At 49.9% G+C, this 19,105-nt stretch overlaps 1 protein-coding gene across 1 annotated transcript in view; it reads right to left on the reverse strand.

Annotated features, from left to right (window-relative positions):
• The window catches only part of LOC119107246 (Down syndrome cell adhesion molecule-like protein Dscam2), a 170,112-nt gene that overhangs the window by 29,325 nt on the left and 121,682 nt on the right, over nucleotides 1–19,105 (reverse strand). Inside the window, exons 15-17 of the mRNA XM_037230662.1 lie at nucleotides 9,911–10,066; nucleotides 4,369–4,650; nucleotides 3,894–4,019 (exon numbers count right to left, since the gene is read on the reverse strand). Coding sequence (XP_037086557.1) covers nucleotides 3,894–4,019; nucleotides 4,369–4,650; nucleotides 9,911–10,066 — 564 coding nt within the window. The remainder of the gene's footprint in view (nucleotides 1–3,893; nucleotides 4,020–4,368; nucleotides 4,651–9,910; nucleotides 10,067–19,105) is intronic.

A 19,105-nucleotide genomic window follows, 5' to 3' on the forward strand; every position in this document is an offset into this window, starting at 1 on the left:
TAGAACCGCTTGGCAACCGGTGTGCCATTTCATACTCATTTCAGCGCCCATATGTAAATTTTCTTCATATGTAAGACTTTTGTGTAGCAGCACTGTTATGAGCCCATGTCAAAACGGTCTTACAAGTTGTGTTATAAGCTTGTATAGCATGTCTGGCACCGCATGCAAATGATTTTTTTTTGGGGGGGGAGGGCGGCACAGCGACAAAACTTTGAAAGTGACGGGCTCAGCCCAGTCGGCTTCATACCTTTTAGCAGCAGACATGGTTGCAACTGCTGATGGCAACTAAAAGCAGCCGTCAACAACATGAGGAGCAATTCTTCAAAGGTTTGTGCTGCATAAATTGTTAGTCATTTGTGTGCGGGCTGTTTGATGAAGTGACCTTTCTCTATAGGATTCAGTTTCACCTGTCTCATTCCATTGAGATAGTAATTACATCTTTCACATAGCGAAAAAGCCCAGGAGCACGAACTCCGAACAGATCTAAATCCCGCCCCCCCCCCCCCCCCCCCCCCGTGCGGCGGTAAGACTGTTAACCTCTACTAATGCGCGAGGAAACAGACCGCAGTACTAACACCAGTGGACACACCATTACCCGCTGTCGTTCACAAGCCATGGATTTGCCTGCTTTGGGCATTTTAACTGCACCGTGTTTGCGAGTGTACAACCGGCTGCACTCGCTAACATGCTTAAATTTGTCGGCCGCACAGATGTAATCGTATCTGTCCGGTAAGCAAGACTGTCACCGTTCCCATAAGTGAGAGTATAAGAAGTTGTGGCTTCGACATATTGAGATTGGAATGCAAAACTGCATAGTTTTAAACACTTTCATAAAATTATACATGTTTACTATGACCAGTGCCCTTATAAAATGGTTGTGATGCCCGCAACATATTGGTCACACGTTCACACGACGTAAGTTACTACGCATTAAGCAATTTCTTCATTATTAAAACCTCGTACCTGGGCCAACTCCTGGTCAGCTAATCATCAAGCAATGTTGTTTGTGTATTAGCTTGCGAATGGCCCAGATTTGCATGGTGCAACCTATAAAACCAACTCATGAACCTCCCGCTGCTGAATTACCATGAAAGGCGTGCTCATCGACGCACTAGTCACACCAGTTGGTACCAATTCTAAAAGGTGCAAAAGATATATCGCCTCATGCGTTTGGGTTTTAATGTCATGCGCATGATGACAACCCACCTCGCGACACACCCAACTCACACTCGCTCAAAACATAACTCACTCAACTCACAGAGTTGTATCGTTTGAGTGACAAGTCAGACCAGGGTAAACGCAGTCGCGTTCGCACAGCAAATCTGCTCTTGTCACTATTACGTTGAATTCATTTTACCTATCTACCTCGACTACGATGGCATTCTAGGAGTACGCCATGGTCATCCTAAGGCATGCTGAACTTGAGTCTTGATGTCTTGGACCTCAAACGGCCTTTTACACTAACGTCCACCAAAACTACGCCATATCCCACGAGTATTTCACAAGCTGATCTACTTTCGATGTCTACAAGGATCTATAACTTGTGATGGATGACCGTCTTATTCTGACGTGTTTCGTACGTTGCAAAGTCTGTCGAACAAGACCGCCGAGGAATGAATAGTATTCCCCAAATGGGGTGATGCAACTGACCAGTGGCTTTGTTTGGAGCGCCCCTACTTGTTCCCACTCCCTCACATCTCACCGAAAGAAAACGGAACGCTGGACGGTATTGGTCGACTGCACCGCATTTCCTGTACTGCATCGGCTGGCTCCTCAATTACGGGGAATCCCGCACTCTTGCTCGAAACCTGCATGACCTCGACACTTGGCCAATTGGACCGAATTACGAACCCCGGTGACCAGGCCAGCTGTGAACAACTTCTGTTCTAACCGGTAACTGGTGCGAACGCGGTGTCAGATCCAACACTACAAAGCCAGTGGGCTAACAAGAACGAACAAGAAACGACAAATGAAGCGGAAAGAATGATCACGGGTTGAAAAGGTGATGATGACGTCTATTCGTTAAGTTACCGTAACAGACAGATGACCGCCGTCGCTAACAGCTTCACTAAGTTTCCAGCTTGGAGCACACCACAAGTATTTCCGGGTGCCTTCGAAGTGAGTAATAGTTTTGAGACGCCCGGTCTGCCTATTTCAACTGAGCATGAGTCGATGCCGGCGCTGCCAGCCCCGTCGAATCGACGAGATATGGCGCGCCGCGGCTCGCCCTTCACGACGGAACGAACAGCTCTGCGATATGCCCGTCGATAAACAGCTGTATGGTTCGCTGGCTCACCACATTTATGAAAGAGATCAATCAATAAATTTTGTTTCCCAACAACGGTACTGACCTTGAGAGCACGACTAATGTAAGATCAGTCGCCGATAGCACTTGGTCTCATTGCTCTGACAATACGCATGTGCAATCCTGTATCATCAAAACCGAAATCATTGCCACAAGAAGGTTTCCATCAAATCTGAGTAGAATGTTCTGGTTATAAACGCACCAAACTCATGATGGTCTGTCATGAGCACTTTAACAGTGGTCGTACCGGCACATGGCTTTAAAGCTCTGATCACATTTCGTAGAAACTACATAAAGCCAATCAATATTGAAGCGTCAGTCATCATCCACACTCAAGACGTTTCTAACTCAAAATCGTATATGCCCAAGGATGACTATAACTGACACTTTCATACCATTGGTGTCCTTGTCGACTGAAAATCCTGCCAGCATTGGTGCGAACCTGATGCAAGGGAACACGACCGAATTTAGTGTACTCTGACAGGTCGAATAAAGCACATGTCGGGAAATGACCATTGTTTCTGCGGTATAATATGGTTTGGTAATCATTTTTCATTTAGCTCTCAAGGTCAAAGCCATAAATCTCCGCAGGGCAAAATACATGAAGTAAAAGCTGGACTGGTGAGACATCCATTCTCCTGTTTCAAAAGTGTCTACTGACCTCAACAATTATCTTTCCTCACGTTTTAAGTATGCTGCACGTGCCGGAAAAAAATTAAAAGGAAAATCAAAGAAAATGTGGTGCGCAAAAATAGTTAAAGCCCGAAATGCTTTATCTAAATTAGTCCAATGAAAGGTCAAAACAATGGAAATGGTCACAAGTCATGCGCGTTTGAAAAATATCAAAAAAGCATAAGTTGCGCTAAAATCGTCAACTTGTGTTCTTTCCACGTAGCTTCACAAGCATTTCATTCAACAGGCAGTTCCTGAATGGCCACGGATCCTGACCCGGCAGTCACCTTCCCAGCAACTGACATGCGATCGTCTTCCATGGCAAGCCCCATCGGCACAAAACTGCATTGCAATCACAAAGAGTGACGAACGAACCTCCTCGACTTGACATGGAATGACCCTTGCAATGTCACGTCATTTGTTGCTTGGGTGGTGCTAGTAGGTCGGCAGACATATCGCGAAATAAGTGAGTCTACACACATGAAAACCTGTCAATCTGATTCAGCTGCACCGAGCCTCGGCTGATTGCATACGGCTCTATACACCAAGCATATCGACGAAGCAGGCAATTTCAGACCGTCATCTACTGCCAAATGGCGGCCGGCTCGGTAACAGTTGTTGAGCGGCTGTTGAGTGTTGAGTCACGGCAGTTGCAGCGGTTGAGTAGCCCGGCGGACCACGCTGTCAAAGGCCCGGCAGCCCTCGCTGCAATGGAGCCCCACCGGGTCTGCACAGCTGCAAAATGGCGGAGCCAGGCATTGCCGCTCTTGATCCTTCTTTGATGAGTTGACGAAATCATAACGGACAAATGATCGCTTGGCCTCATGGTATTCAGCTTTTCCAACGGGGAAAATAGCGCAAATAAATTCCGGCCAATAAAAACTCGACGTCGGATCCGGAGGAGATGGCATCTTACCGTTCTTTATGAGTTTCGTCCAAGTTACGACGGGGGCTGGAAACCCGTCGGCAGCGCATTTCACTTCGGCTCTCTCCCCTCGAATCAGGTCAAGGTCTTCCGGCTCCGTTGTCCAGAAAGGTGCAACTGAAACGGAAAAGCCCGATTAGACCTTGTTGCTCGCACGTGGTTAAGTTGCATGGTCATTTCACATGGTGTGCATCCAGATACCGAAGAGCGAATAGGACGCCGTGGAACCGATACCCGACGGGCTATTGTCTTACCTTCACAGACGTTAGTTTGCCATACGAGCCGTGTCCTTTCGAGCAACGTCAGCACCATCAGCCACGAGCAACTGCTGGTCCCTTTCTGAGCCGAGCCGTTACTCTATCCCCATTTCAACGAACGACATCGTTTCGATCTCAGCTGAAACAGCCGGCGACGACTACGGCCGGCTTGGAGCCCCCCCCCCCCCCCCGCCCTGCCGCCCACGCACCTGACACGACGAGTCGAGCGCTGTGATTGGCTCCGCCCGCCTGGTTGGACGCGGCGCACGTGTAGTTGCCCGAGTGGTCGCGGCGCAGGCTGCGGAAGCTCAGGATGCTGGTGAACTCGTTGACCTTGGAGACGGCAACGTCGGGCCGAGCGAGCGGGGCGCCGTCTTTGAGCCAAGCGAGCCGGAGCGGCGAGTCGCCGCGGGTCACCACACACTTGACGGACTCGCGGTCACCGGCCCGCAGCGCCGATGTGAAGGTGAACGGCGACACCTTCGGCCCCACTGCAGCAGAAAGGTCGCGGTTCAGTGGCGCGCCTGACCGAGCACCGTCTCTCAAGACACGGCGTCGCCGGAAGCTCAGGAGACAGGACAGTCACGCGTGGAGCTCTGGAGACAGTCACGCGTGGAGCTCGGGAGACGGTCACGCCTGGAGCTCAGGAGACGATCACGCCTGGAGCTCGGGAGATAGTCACGCCTGGAGCTCGGATGATTGTCACGCATGGAGCTCGGGAGATGGTCACGCCTGGGATTCGGGAGATGGTCCCGCCTGGAGCTCGGGAGATAGTCACGCTTGGAGCTTGGGAGATGGTCACGCCTGGAGCTCGGGAGATGACCACGCCTGGAGCTCGGGAGATGGTCACGCCTGGAGCTCGGGAGATGACCACGCCTGGAGCTCAGGAGATGGTCACGCCTGGAGCTCAGGAGATAATCACGCCTGGAGCTCGGGAGATGGTCACGCCTGGAGCTCAGGAGATGGTCACGCCTGGAGCTCAGGGAGATAGGTCACGCCTGGAGCTCAGGAGATGGTCACGCCTGGAGCTCGGGAGATGGTCACGCCTGGAGCTCAGGGAGATGACTCACGCCTGGAGCTCAGGAGATGGTCACGCCTGGAGCTTGGGAGATAATCACGCCTGGAGCTCAGCCTTCTTTTGACATGACAGCTGTCTATCCTCCCCAAAATTGTTCTAAATCTCAGCGAGCGGCCGGGTACAAGGGAAAATTTATATGATACTTACATAGAAAGTTTACATCAAAAACATAATACCGACTTACATCCACATTTATAATTTACCGTATCAAACTCGTGCACCAGGATTCATCTTTGGTATGCACTAAGCCCAGTTGCCGTGCTGGTGCGGAAAGCCACCATCCAAGATGAAGACGCCTTCGCTTTATGATCTCCCCAATTTGGGCGAGTTTCATTGGTGCAAGCCCCTCCTCAGCCGCTTAAAGGTCTTCAAAACTTCATAACGCCTCCGTGGATGGCGACACGCCGTCTGCGTCATGCCCACATTCATATCGGATTATTGTCCCTCCGGACATATCTGGCGATATATTTTGAGGAACGCCTCGCCCACATGAGATGGATACCGCGGGCGTTCAGTCCATTCCACATTCGAACATCGATTTCCGGCCCATCGATAAGGTTCGTACCATGCAGGCGCGGCCGCAGGGCCCCGTCGCCGGTGCGGGCCGCCGCGTCTAATGTATTCTCTCAGCGGCCGCCCCGGCCCGTCGAGAATTGGAATTTTCCGCTTGCAGCGAAGCGTTGCAGATGAAAATGCCCAGCCGATAGGCTGCATGCGCTTCCCATGAGATATGCAGATTTCGGGCTTAATTCCAGGCGCCATTGATCACGGGCGGGGCGGCGCGGGGCGGCCGGCACGCGCTCTGCGCCGGTCCCGCCGGATCCACCCGAGCTCAGCCCGCCACGCGCGACGCTCAGCGCGACCGGTCGTCAGCCAGGCCAGTCAGCTGGAGTCGCCCGGTTTGGAGGGATAAAGTCTCAAAATTGAGAATCAGATATACTACTACGATAACTTTGAAAGGTGAGAAGAAATTTCGCTGATGAGCATTACTAAGTCGTTCGGCTTCGAACCTTCCCGATTTGGTGCAGATGGTGCGGCCCATGCATGATGATCGCCCGTTCATTTGTCGAGTCAAATTGCCTTTGAAGTCAGCACTGCGAATCACTTTATAATTGCACTTTTTCACTAATTCGATGGCGGCGGGATTGGTTAGCACTGCTAAGAGATAGCAAATCGGGTAAATTTAACCGCTGGATACCGAATAAGTATTTCAAGAGGCCCCGAAAGGCCCGAAGGGCTAACCGTAGATCACATTAAGGACGGCTGCTGCCCGTAGGCCCGTGACCCTAAATGTCAGTCAAAGAGCCTCTTGCATCGACTGGGAACCTCAGGGTCAGTGCGGGTGTCTATTGTGGCCAGGGGTCACCAACAACTAACAGTCAACTCCCTGTCCGTCTGAGCCCATAGAGTCCATTTCTCAAGCACGAGCATGGCCGGGCCTGCGATTTACATTGGTTAAGCACGGTACGCTTTTTCAAAGGCACGTTTCGCATGTGCATCATCCTTTTCGTCCACCTGTTGGTCACCGCAAGGTCAAATATGCCACTGAACTCACTGAGCCGACCGTTACATACCATCATGACCTAAACGGACCTAAAACAGCATTGGCCCTGTTCGGAAACATTACCCCAGCATCTCGTAAATATCAAGTTATAAATGCTTTTTGACAAAGCGTATTAACATTCAAGGCAACATAAATCCGCGCAAGTTGCTTAAATATGCAAATTTCTCACGTTATGTCAAATATGAGACCAATGAAAAGGCTGGAATCATAGGGAAAAGATTGGAAAGCTCTCATCAAAGCGCAATAGGTATATGTGACTTAATAATGGTGAGTGTCGCCTTTGATGGGTCTAGTCAGGTCATAAGGGTCAATGAGCACCTTATATATCCCTCATACTATCTGAAGAACTCGGGAGGTCACGACATTGCGTAAGCGTGTTTGAATTGATTTGGAAAAAACCGTATCAGATGATCCTTAACTGACATCGGCGCATCATGAGTACAGCACAATATCATTCCCATGTTACTTCAGGTCAGATCGAAGGGATGGAGGATATTGTGGCATTGGCTTATGTGGCTTCATCAAAAAATTAACTAAGCACATAAATGCAATGTTAGAAAAGATTCGCCTAGCCGCAGGATATGCATCATCATCGGCCAGCAAATCTGGGTCAAACGGGTTAAATTTGGCCACACTAAAAAAATATCAAAAGTTAATCTAGTATGCCCTGGGGTGGCCCGACCTTGCAAGATTCACCTGAACGGTAAACATTTACAGATTCACAGACGTTCTGTACATTTACAGTACAGAACGTTATGCATATTACAAAAACCTATATAACTTTACTGAAATTCACATTTTACGAAAAATAAGCGTCTTAAGTAGTTTTTCTTAGTAAAATAGCACAAACATGACCTCGGCAATGCGATTACAGACCATGAACTGTCAAGGTCATAAGCTCCAAATTTTCACAATGTGCGTAAAAATGATGTCAATTTAGCCACCCGCAAAATTTCAGCAGCATGCTCAAAACCTTTTGTAAGTTTTTTCGGCAAGAGGGCAAGAGGAACCATGATACGCTTCCTCGAGCCGCAGTAGAAACCTGATCAACTGTGCCAGCCTAAGGCCGTTTATCACACGGCCCGACATATAAATTATCTTCCAAATGACACCTTGAAAAGGTTATATGTTAGAACGCTTGAAGCACCCGGCTAATGCGACGCATTTCTTCGTGTGCTACTGAGTGTACTTAAAGCCAACCCCTCTTCCCTTGACCCTTGTTGCCCTTACTGATACCCTTGCTGTGCACCTTTCTTTTCACTCTCTCTCCTCGCTGTTCCTTTCTCGCTCTTTGGGAGCCTGAATTTCTTCCCTTGTTTCGCGCCCCTAGGCTAACCACCTCCAATTCCACCCACTCTTTTCTCTTATTTTTCTTCACTGCCGTTGTCTCGGCGGGCGAACCATCCTTTCCACTTAGACGCGGGGCTATCGGTGCGCGAGTTTGCCGGCGCGTAAACCCAGGCCGCGGGCGGCCGCCGTGTACCGGCGTGCCCCGGGGGAGCTGCGGCAAACCTGGCGCGGCCGTCCAGTTCGGGACGCCTCGCAGCATCTCTGCCCACCGCGCCCATAGTTTGGCACCGTGATGAATGGTGTGTTCATAAGCATCCGCGGAATATACGGCACGGCGTGTGGATTTGGCGGCGGCGGCTGGCGATGCGCGGATGGAGGGGAGGAGATGGGGGGGGGGGGGAGGGAGGGGCGGTCAGTGATGCATGTCCTGGTCGACGAGGTGGAGCCGTCGTTCCCAGTCCGGAGACCTCAGATACAGCGCCCTTGCGCTCCGGCCTCGGAACCAGCGTTATCGCCAGCCGTGGGTGAGAAATCGGCCACATATGTCAGCGCTGTTGAATGTTTGGCCGGGACATGCACGGGGTCGGTGAAGCGGCATTTAATGGCGCGCCTCGCCATTCGCAGGCGGCAAGAGTCGCCTATTCCAGCAGAGAACATAAAGCCGATCATAGATTCAGTTCGGCAGCGTGACTCGGATGGCTATTGTCTATGGTGAGTACCAGGGCAGCCCCATGGCCTCGGGCCGGGCCGGTTGGCTATTGTCTATGGTGAGTACCAGGGCAGCCCCATGGCCTCGGGCCGGGCCGGTTGGCTATTGTCTATGGTGAGTACCAGGGCAGCCCCATGGCGTCGGGGCGGGCCGGGTGGCTATTGTCTATGGTGAGTACCAGGGCAGCCCCATGGCATCGGAGCGGGCCGAGTGGATATTGTCTGTGGTGAGTACCAGGGCAGCCCCATGGCGTCGGGGCGGGCCGGGTGGATATTGTCTATGGTGAGTACCAGGGCAGCCCCATGGCGTCGGGGCGGGCCGGGTGGATATTGTCTGTGGTGAGTACCAGGGCAGCCCCATGGCGTCGGGGACGGGCCGGGTGAAATGAGCCACCGTAAGGTCCAGTTCAAGAAGACCGCAAGGCTCTTGAGCCTCCCCGGCGACACAGTTGCACCTACACCGAGGGTTTTGGATAGTGTTGGAAGTAAATATGAAGTCAAGTCCGTTCTCAGGTTATCCCTTACCAGTTATCAGCAAAAACTAGGTACAAAACTCGATGAACACCCCTTCTCAAGTAACAAACTTTGCTTGTACGAAACAAAGCTTTGTCACACATCACCGTGCGTGCGTGCGTGTGTACGTCCCTGCGTACGTGCATGCGTGCGCGCGTGTGTGTGTGTGTTTGTGCACGCGTGCTTGCGTGCATGCGTGCGTGCGTGCGTGCGTGCGTGTATGTGTGTGTGTGTTTGTGTGTGTATGTGTGTGTGTATGTGTGTGTGTGTGTGTGTGTGTGTGTGTGTGTGTGTGTGTGTGTGTGTGTGGTGTGTGTGTGTGTGTGTGCGTGTGTGTGTGTGTGTGTGTGTGTGTGTGTGTGTGTGTGTGTGTGTGTGTGTGTGTGTGTGTGTGTGTGTGTGTGTGTGTGTGTGTGTGTGTGTGTGTGTGTGTGTGTGTGTGTGTGTGTGTGTGTGTGTGTGTGTGTGTGTGTGTGTGTGTGTGTGTGTGTGTGTGTGTGTGTGTGTGTGTGTGCCACCCACGCAGCCAGGCTTGCCACATTCCCTAGCATGCGTGAGGATCGCCATCGCCATCGCCATCACTGCTCGACGGACTGACCTACGACGGTGACCTCGGTGGAGCCGGAGGCGGTCTTGCCACCGGCGCCCCAGGCAGTACAGGAGTAGGCGCCGGCATCAGCGCGGGTCACGTGGTCGAACACCAAGCTGTCATCCGCGGCCAGCCGGAGGTGGCCCGGCAGCTGGCCACGGCCCTCTGTCAGATGAGGTGCCGCAGGTCAAGGGGAGGTTACACTGTGGGACCGGTCAATGCTGTCAGAGAACACACGCACACTAAACGCTTGTACAGACGCGGGCAGACCTGGAGCGTCTGAATTACATCCATTGTCGGAGTTCTAGGATATTTTGGACACCGTTGGACGTAAATCTCGAAACGCTTCATTTTCATGTTGCCTTGTTCATGCAATGCATTTGCGCACCAAGACGCACTTGCCACGTCACCCATCTGGAGCTGCGAGCATGGACGTCCATCTAGTCTTAGTTCAGAAGTTTTGCGTATTTGTGCGTTTAGATATCAAACAAATCGTTCATAGTTGCGAGCCTCAGCTATTGCGCCACAATCGAAGAAGCATGAGCAGTCAGCAAAATGTGGTTCCTCGGTGACCGTTCTGACGCTCTCGGCTGGCTGGTAGGGTGCTCCCACGAAAGCTGGTGGTGTTTAGTGTCTTCTAGTGATCTAGTGTTTAGTGGATCCTGTGAGCACGGCTCCATCTATCAGGCGTCGCTGAAAGACACGAACCTCCCACGTGTGTCGAAGACGCAAATCTCTTCATTTAGGACCCGGTGAGACAGAAGCCTCGCCGTTCGTATCCCGGTGAGACATTTACGTCTCCATCTGCCGTTTCAGAGAGCCATAGCCCTCGGCGAAGCGCCGCTGACGCGCCGGATCCATTGGTGGGTGTAAGTACCCATCCCGGGGGCCCAGACCGGTTTAATAATCGCAACAGCCTGCGAGCGACGGTACCCGGCGGCCGTAACGGCCTGCCATCGCGAGCACGTGTGCCGCCATGAGCGACGACCCTGGGACGATCATCTAATCGCCGCTGTACCTGAGCCGGGTGCCAACAGCGCGCCAGATCTCGCACAGGCTCTTCCCTGACCTTCTCGGAGAACTTCCTCGGGGTAAATGGAACACTTTTATTTACACAACAAGAAGTACATAAGCAGAAGTACGCTCGTTCGCGACAGGCAAAATATGTTATTTATAACAAACAACGCAAACATTGCAAAGCGTTTGCTGATATATTGCAGTTAAAATTGCAATGAACTAATGAAAAAAGATACTGCAACCACACACCAGCCAGAAGAAACTCAGAAGCGAGTGTCAGTAAACTGAGTCAACACTGATCGGTTGCTCCAATAAATAGCTGCAGCTGGTAAACCACAGCTGAAACTGCGATGAACAGTTGAAGCCACGGATACTGCAGTACCACACCAGTCAGAAGAAGCTATCACAATTGAGTCGCAGTGAACTGGATCAGCACCGATCGGTTTCTCTCATAAACATGTTTTATGGGCGGCACAGTTGCATCGTTTTTCGACGACCGTCCGTGGCGCAGCTGTGCCTCGACATTTTTGGCGCGGAGCGAAAATTAACGCGCGCCATTCCACTGTTGCCACAATTTTTCGTCGTCGGTTGAGGATACCATATTGGAGCTCCCCGTAAATGCACGAAGACTACGCTAACAATTGCTAAAGGCTGAAATGTAAAAATGCATGGTGATCGTGTGATGGCCATGGCTTTCTGGCAGGCTGCAAATACAACAAAATATGCTTGCAGTTTACCATAACCACCAAGGTCATGTAGATCAGCGATGTAATATGCGTGTATCACTTAAGCGTCATAAAGAATAGATAAGGCCTTCATCTCTTTCAGAGGCATCGCAATCACCCCAAAAATGCATCGGCACCTTTGTTAACTTGGGATTATATTCCCCAAATGTTGCTAAAAATACGTGAAGCACAGCAAAAAGCGTCCAAGATGATGTGGTCATCTGCCCCTGCCACAAATCAACATTGCGAGGCTCCAATCCCGCCACTGGGGCATGTAATCGACTGGATCGAAATGGTCACAGTCGAGGCAGTGAAACGGATCTGCATGAATAACGGCGGAATTTATGTGCAGGGCTTTGTTTCTCTTCGAGGGTTTATACCTGCCCAATGCTTAACTGACCGTATATTTAAGTGTTCCTCGTCCGTGGGAAGAGGCGTCAAGGAGCTGCGGAAGTGATTCACCATCGCACACTTCCAGTTGCGTATCACGTGGCAGGCATGGCATATCTGCAACTTGTTTTCTAAAGGGACACGAAGCCATAGACTTGCTTCAAATGGCGAGGAATACCAGCTAACACGTTTGCGGGAATTGCAGTCGAACACAACCTCAAAAGCGACTTTTGTAGCCGTTAGTAGTCGACGCATGTCGTACAATGTCCTTAGCTTTCATATCATTATCTTAACACGCGCCCAGGTGGCCGGCTGGATACCCTTCGCTCGGGTGGGGGTCAATTTCACCCCCCCCCCCCCGCATGAGGTCTCAGGAACCAAGACAGCTAGAGACATCAAATTCATAGGATGTGTTGACCTGTTTGTGAACTCACTGAGGTTTCTTTGAAGTTTGAGTTTGTTTGAGATCCCTAGGTCATGGCTTCGGGTCGAATACGGTTAAACAGGGCTCAATTCCCGGTTGGTCTTCAAAGGGCCCCTGGAACCTAGATGTCTGTTCTTAACAAAAAAATAACGTGCTCAGTTAAGGTCAGTGACCTCGTTTAACGTTTGTAAGGTCATAGTGGCCAAAATCATGCAAGACCACTTTGAATTCTCCATTTGAGTGGGTGACAAAGATTACGATAGGCAGAATGGTTCTAAAAACAAAACGTTGACCTGGGTCATTTTAGTCAGTGACCTTTTCTGACCTCAAAGAAGTGCATCGAAGGTGTATAATGCGGTTCCTGTTATAAATGCGCACCAAAAACTACCGCATGCAGCAAGCCCTAGAGTAACGCAGCAGGTGGGTTTTGACTCTGGTCTGACCCTCATACCTGACCCTAGGTCAATTCAATTTGTTCATTCACTTGTTGTGTTGCCCAAGAAAGTATCTCAGAGATGTTGGGCTCCGTCTAATACTCCGTTGTTGGATCAGATTGAACGAATCCCTTGAAATTGCCTTCGCAGAAACCATGGCCTGACTAACCTGCCATAGATCAGCGACCTTGCAAGGTACATCTAAGTTTCGGATGTCAGACAATCCGATATTCAATTTTCTATAGCTATGCAGAGTTTGGCGCGGCTACACTACGCCGTTCGGAAACCATGCCGGAAAACCTTCGGGGGGTCAATTTGACGCCCACCCGAGCCCGTGTTAACCATGGCAGGATAAGGACATCTTTACGACACACTAAGACTGTACAGAGCGGATGATTATTTTTAAAGTTATTATATGTATAGCTATCTACACATTTGCTGCTGCAAACAAGTTTGCAGGTTTAAGCCACATATTGTGTTGCGAATTATTAAAGTTGATACCAAATAGTTCCAGCTCATCGCTGCAGTCTCGTTTCGTTTCATAAAACCAGTTTGCTCGCAAGTCATTGTGCCAAAACAACATTAACGGGACCTAACTTCAATTACTCACCTCATTTGGACCAATTCGGCTGATACTGAGATCTTTTAAAACTTGATGTACGGTTATTTGGCTTTTATTTAATGATGGCAGGACAGCGCACCGGATCCGCTTAAAAACTCTAGCAACAATGATTCAAGAAAACTAGGATACAACTCATTTTCAGCACAGTGGTTATGGGACACGTGGTGGGTGGCCGCATCATGAGAAAAGGGCCCAAGGTGGGCACGAACGACAAATTCATTGCCAAGCCAGCAGTATGGTCCTGGTCGTTCTTATCTTCACGACGAACTTCCATTCTTTCAAAAGTTGTGCGTGCAGAATTTGACAAGGTTAGATACATAGTGGGTTTACTATAGAGCACAGCACGTTTTGCTCCAGCCCGAAGGTTCTCGCACACTAACACAGTCTTTAGATAACGCCTACGTTGCAAATGTCTGCTCATTGGACCAGCCACATCCATTACAAAAAAGAATACCCAAACTTATCGCAGACGGTAAAAGAGCCAAGTCAAATCAAAGTCAAAAGCAAGTCAAAATCAAGTCAAAAGAGTCAAATCAAGTCAAAATCAAGTCAAAAGAGTCAAATCAAGTCAAATTCATCTAAGTCATCAAACAGCCCACTCTGTGACCTTATCCTAGCTGCCATCCATTAGCCACACATAACAGCTCCGCCATATTCGCTGGACCCGCCGGCCGGGTGACTCGCCCTTGGTCGAGTGGCGCGCTATTGCAACAGCCAGCCGCCGGCTGGATTACGTGCAGCTACTAGACTCGTCCTCGTCCATGCCCAGACAGTTTGTAAACAGATCTCACCACATGCTATCTGTTCCGCTGGAACCTAAGCTACATATAATTTTCGTAACGTGATTCAATACTTCTTTTAACAAGTCATCCTAAGCGTCTCATCGGCCGTCTGTCGCATCACATAGTTCCGGGTTTGCAAGGCGATCTCGCTCTTTATAATTGGTTTAGCCGCCCATCGTACGATGTCATACACGCTTCTCATTGATTAATAATCACACTACTTCAGTGGCGCGTGACTGATTGGAGCTGGTATATCAGACCAGTCGTTTGTTACCATGTATGCTCATATGGCCATAGACTGAAAGACGCGAGCGTTCTGTTGGTTGGGCACGTAGACATTGTGGTGTGGCGTGATCGTTGGTGGGCGTGAGGTACTGACCAATAAAAGCTCTAGAAAGGCAAGATCTATCTTTGTGTGACTCGTGAGAAGGACTGGTATGAGCGAGGTCGCCAGTAATCTATTATTTATTACTGCTACGATCACTGCCACGCTATTCTCACGCAAACTGTTAGAAATCTGCAGTGACAGCTAGTCATTTGCACCAACCCGAGAAGAATGTCGGGTAAGACAATAAGACAATTTGTTCCTTGCTAACATGGACGCAACGAGCCTGCTCATATCACTTTATTGATGAAAATAGCCGCGCACTTCTTTGTGAATGGATTAAATAAAGATTGTAGTGTAACGCACAAGTCAGATTACAATTTACTTTAGAGAAATGGGTTATCCATGTGGGATGTAACACGTGGCACGCACCATTACAATACCGTCGCTCTTCTCTAGCTGTGTTAAAATCAATCATGAAATAATAAATTGATGTTGGTTCCAAATAATCCGCTAGCACACGTTAAACAGCCCTGCGCGTGCTCGCGTATCGGCTCTGAGACAAAGGCCGACGGTGCCAGAATTAAAAAGCACGGGGAGTTCAGATATTTATGCTGAAAATTATTGACCTCCAAAATACCAGGAGGTACTGGTTCGGCGAATCACCGAGCGAATATTGGTTATATTGTCCTGCACCGTCCCTGGTAGGAGGGGCAGGGGTTGGGGGCATTGGGGTGTGAGGCAAGCAGGTCACGACGTATGATGCAAATGTATTTGAGACTGCACATTTTAACCAATGCTTACCTGATTAAGTCGTTCGATCAATACCCGTCGAAAACTGGGGGTCCGATTACTGTCAGCATAAGATCTCTGAACTTGTCATGAAAAAATAAGAGATCGAGATCTCTGTTGATTAAGCCACGTAAAATTAAAAAATTCAGGGCCTGAAAAATGGATTGCGCTACGACGTTAACATTTATTTCCATTTCGCAAAGGCGGGTAATTGTTAAGAGAACCATTTCTTATTTGCATGGCGTTTTGAACTGAGAAAGACATGCTGGACATCGTTTCTTGCAGCTTACAGCTGTGCCATTTTCAATGCTTAGAATGTTCTTGTTTATGGGCAAGGCACAAGCGACCTTGTGTGGACTATTTCGCGCCGCCTAAATGAAATTCACCAAGAAATGACTGACGTCATAGAAACGTCACACGAATTCTGCCTACTCAATGACCATGCCGTGTTCAAGGTCAAGGCAAATATGACCATTGATTTATTCGTATCACTGCGAACCATCACATTCACAGGCAGTAGTTGCCTTTCAACAATACCGACGCTTTAAATGCAAGCCTCGATCACTCACCACGTTTTGTGATGCGCAACACAGGCATCCGGGCAGTTCAGCTAGTTAAAGCGGACATGAGGCTGGCAATTAAGTAACCTAAAAATAACACCGTAATCGAGAATGCAAATGCAAGTAAAAAAACATTCATCGGGAACAAATAAACAGAAGCACTACGAGAAGGGACCCAAACACCCAAACACGCGCACATAACGATTGTTGGCTCCTTTCCCACGCCTAAATTAACAAGCTACCTGCGGTGAGTTGAAATACCGCTAGTAAGCCAGCTCGCCTGCTGCAGTGGCCGTCGTAATACAGCCAGTCCGGTGGCGACCCTGATGTCTAACAAATGTCCCACGGCGTAAACAGACGATGATATAGTGAGAAACACGTTTTCTAAATAGTGAAATGTTGTTATCTAGAGCAACCTTGTTGCTCTCGAATTACTTCCACATGTCAGTAACTGGAAGACTGCCCCTTCCGATAAGGAGACCTTTGATAAACTTTTTCCACGGCCGTTGTGGGTGAGGCGTGACGCAACAAGGCGCACAGAACACACCTCGGTTCATCTGCATGACATGCGAAACTGGCCATCGCTGACAGTTATAAGGAGATCGTGGTCATCATCAACTGTTGCTTCAGCTCTGAATGGTCAACTGTTGCTTCCGCTTGTAGAAACCATTTGATGTTTGAGGCTGATAAGAGCACAGGTAAGGTGCTCACTAATCACTGTCCAATAGCTGCATTTTAAAGCCTGTATGATGTGCGCGGGTTGACGGTATCGTAGGCTTGGCCCACTGGCTGCTCAAATCCGGCCGCTTCAGTCATATGCTGGAGAGCATGAAACGGGGCATGTGCAAACCGGGATCGTAGCGGCGCAGAATAAGTTGGGGTGCCGCGAAGGGAAAACCGCCAAGCCTTCCTCATCACACGCCAATAAATGAGCTTCTCTTCTAATTCGGTTCACTTTCTTCCGTCCATCGAGGAGCGAGCAGAACCTCCAACTGAATGAGAAACTAAACCCTTTTTTGTGGCTGCACTTAATCCATTTTTACATCCCGACAATACCTTTTCAGTTAAGTTGCATAGCCGAGATTCATGCAATAAAATAACATCAACACCGAAGAACAAAACAATTTCCAGCTACACACGTACAACAAAGCTGTTCCATCATCTGGCATGCAGGTCTAATCATACCATCAGTGAACGACGTGAGCTATGCAAAAGCAGTATACGAACGAATTCCCGTCACATTGTGGCATCCTTCACTCGGCACAGGCGTGTGATGTAATGTAATTTCGCACAGTGGTAAACCACTGTGCGAAAAAAAAACATTTTGCGTGAGTCCGGCGCGGCCGTGAGACGGCGTCTGACACAGCTAGGCGGGAGCAGCAACGGCGGCAGCTAAATAAAGGGGAGGGGGGGGGGGGGGCTGAGATGCCGATAGGCGCGAAGCAGCGGCGCCGGGAGTGGCAGAGCCACACTGAAGGGTGTGCAGTGACGCGGGCCGGAGCGCCAGCCAGCGGCGGCAGGAGTGACAGGACCACACTGTAGGGTGTGCAGTGACGCGGGCCGGAGCGCCAGCCAGCGGCGGCAGGAGTGACAGGGCCACACTGTAGGGTGTGCAGTGACGCGGGCCGGAGCGCCTGCCAGCAGCCGCGGCAGGAGTGACAGGGTCACACTGTAGGGTGTGCAGTGACGCGGGCCGGAGCGCCAGCAGCCGCGGCAGGAGCGACATGGCCACACTGTAGGGTGTGCAGTGACGCGGGCCGGAGCGCCAGCTAGCGGCGGCAGGGGTGACAGGGCCACACTGTAGGGTGTGCAGTGACGCGGGCCGGAGAGCCAGCAGCCGCGGCAGGGCCGAACGACACCTACCACGGCTGGCTGGCCGAGACCGAGGCGTACAGCATGACTACGGGAATTAAACACCTGGTGCGAGCACTGCGCAGCAATAAGCAGCTGGGGTCAATTCCCGATGTCATCTGTTTAACTAGCCGTATTGCATGGATTCCGCATGAGAGAAGGTTCTATTTGGTCCGCACAAACTTGCAAAAGTCAGCTCGAGTCAGAGTCGGAATCAACAATGCACACAATGAGGCAGAGTCAGGGATGGCCTGGCTCAAATAGAGTCGAGCACAGGTCTGGTGGATACAAGTACTAAATATACGATGCATGACAATGTACGAAGAAAATTGCAGTTACAGCGTGGAAAGCCATTCATCAAACATGGTTTCGTCTTGAAGACTTGGTTTCCAATTCTTGACAAAAGCTGGTACCTTAAGTCAAAGAAAACTCCCGTTATTTCCAGCGGTTCGTTTTATAGTAAAGACCCATTGCCGTGTTATGTGATGCGCCTTTAACGATGTAGATGAATCCGCAGCCGAGGACAGCTTAGGGCCAGAAGGGAAAATAATGAGATGTATAACTTGAAGTGTAGTGTGTTTGCACTTCATTGGAACTCTGCCCATGGCACAGGACCAGAAGTTAAGTTTGTCATATATCTGAATCAAACTCATCAAGCAAAGTGCTCTGCATCTATAGCCTGTGTCACACCATGCAACACTGTATTACGCTCAATGTAGTTCCGATTCTTCCATCCTGTCAAATATCTGTAATGTAAAATGTGTACGGCTCATCGAAGCTCCTGCAGCGGTACGTGAATTTCATTTCTACAGCACTATCTCATATCACTTTGTGGTGGGAAAGAGAACAACGTATCAAATCATACTAAATTTGGTTATTATTAGCTTGGGATGTCAGCCTAAGCCTGTTTGTATCTACATTACAGTCCGGCGTCAGGCAGACAACCATTCTAGCCGAGAAAGCCCATGGGCTTTGCTAAATTAGCAAAGGGGCATCAGAGATCCCGATTCCTGGTAATTGTGCATGCTTCTACTCACTGCCTTGATCCCGCGCTTAACTAGGATCACAAACGTAGCGAGCCCTACTCTCCGGTAAATGGAAGACCGGCAGCGTTCAGCGAACTTCAAAGTGTGCCACTGATCTATGGCTTGGCTGACTGTGGCATGGTCAGACGGCGAAATCGCAAGTATTGCTTCCTTTGTAACAGGAGACGTGTTTTCCGGTAAACAACTCGCATTTAAGTGGACAAATCGTGGTATGCGTCCCGGTAAACGCTGGTCTG

The sequence above is a fragment of the Pollicipes pollicipes genome, unplaced genomic scaffold (assembly GCF_011947565.3).
Source record: "Pollicipes pollicipes isolate AB1234 unplaced genomic scaffold, Ppol_2.1 Scaffold_6686;HRSCAF=7923_pilon_pilon_pilon, whole genome shotgun sequence".
Taxonomy (NCBI): Eukaryota; Metazoa; Arthropoda; class Thecostraca; order Pollicipedomorpha; family Pollicipedidae; genus Pollicipes; species Pollicipes pollicipes.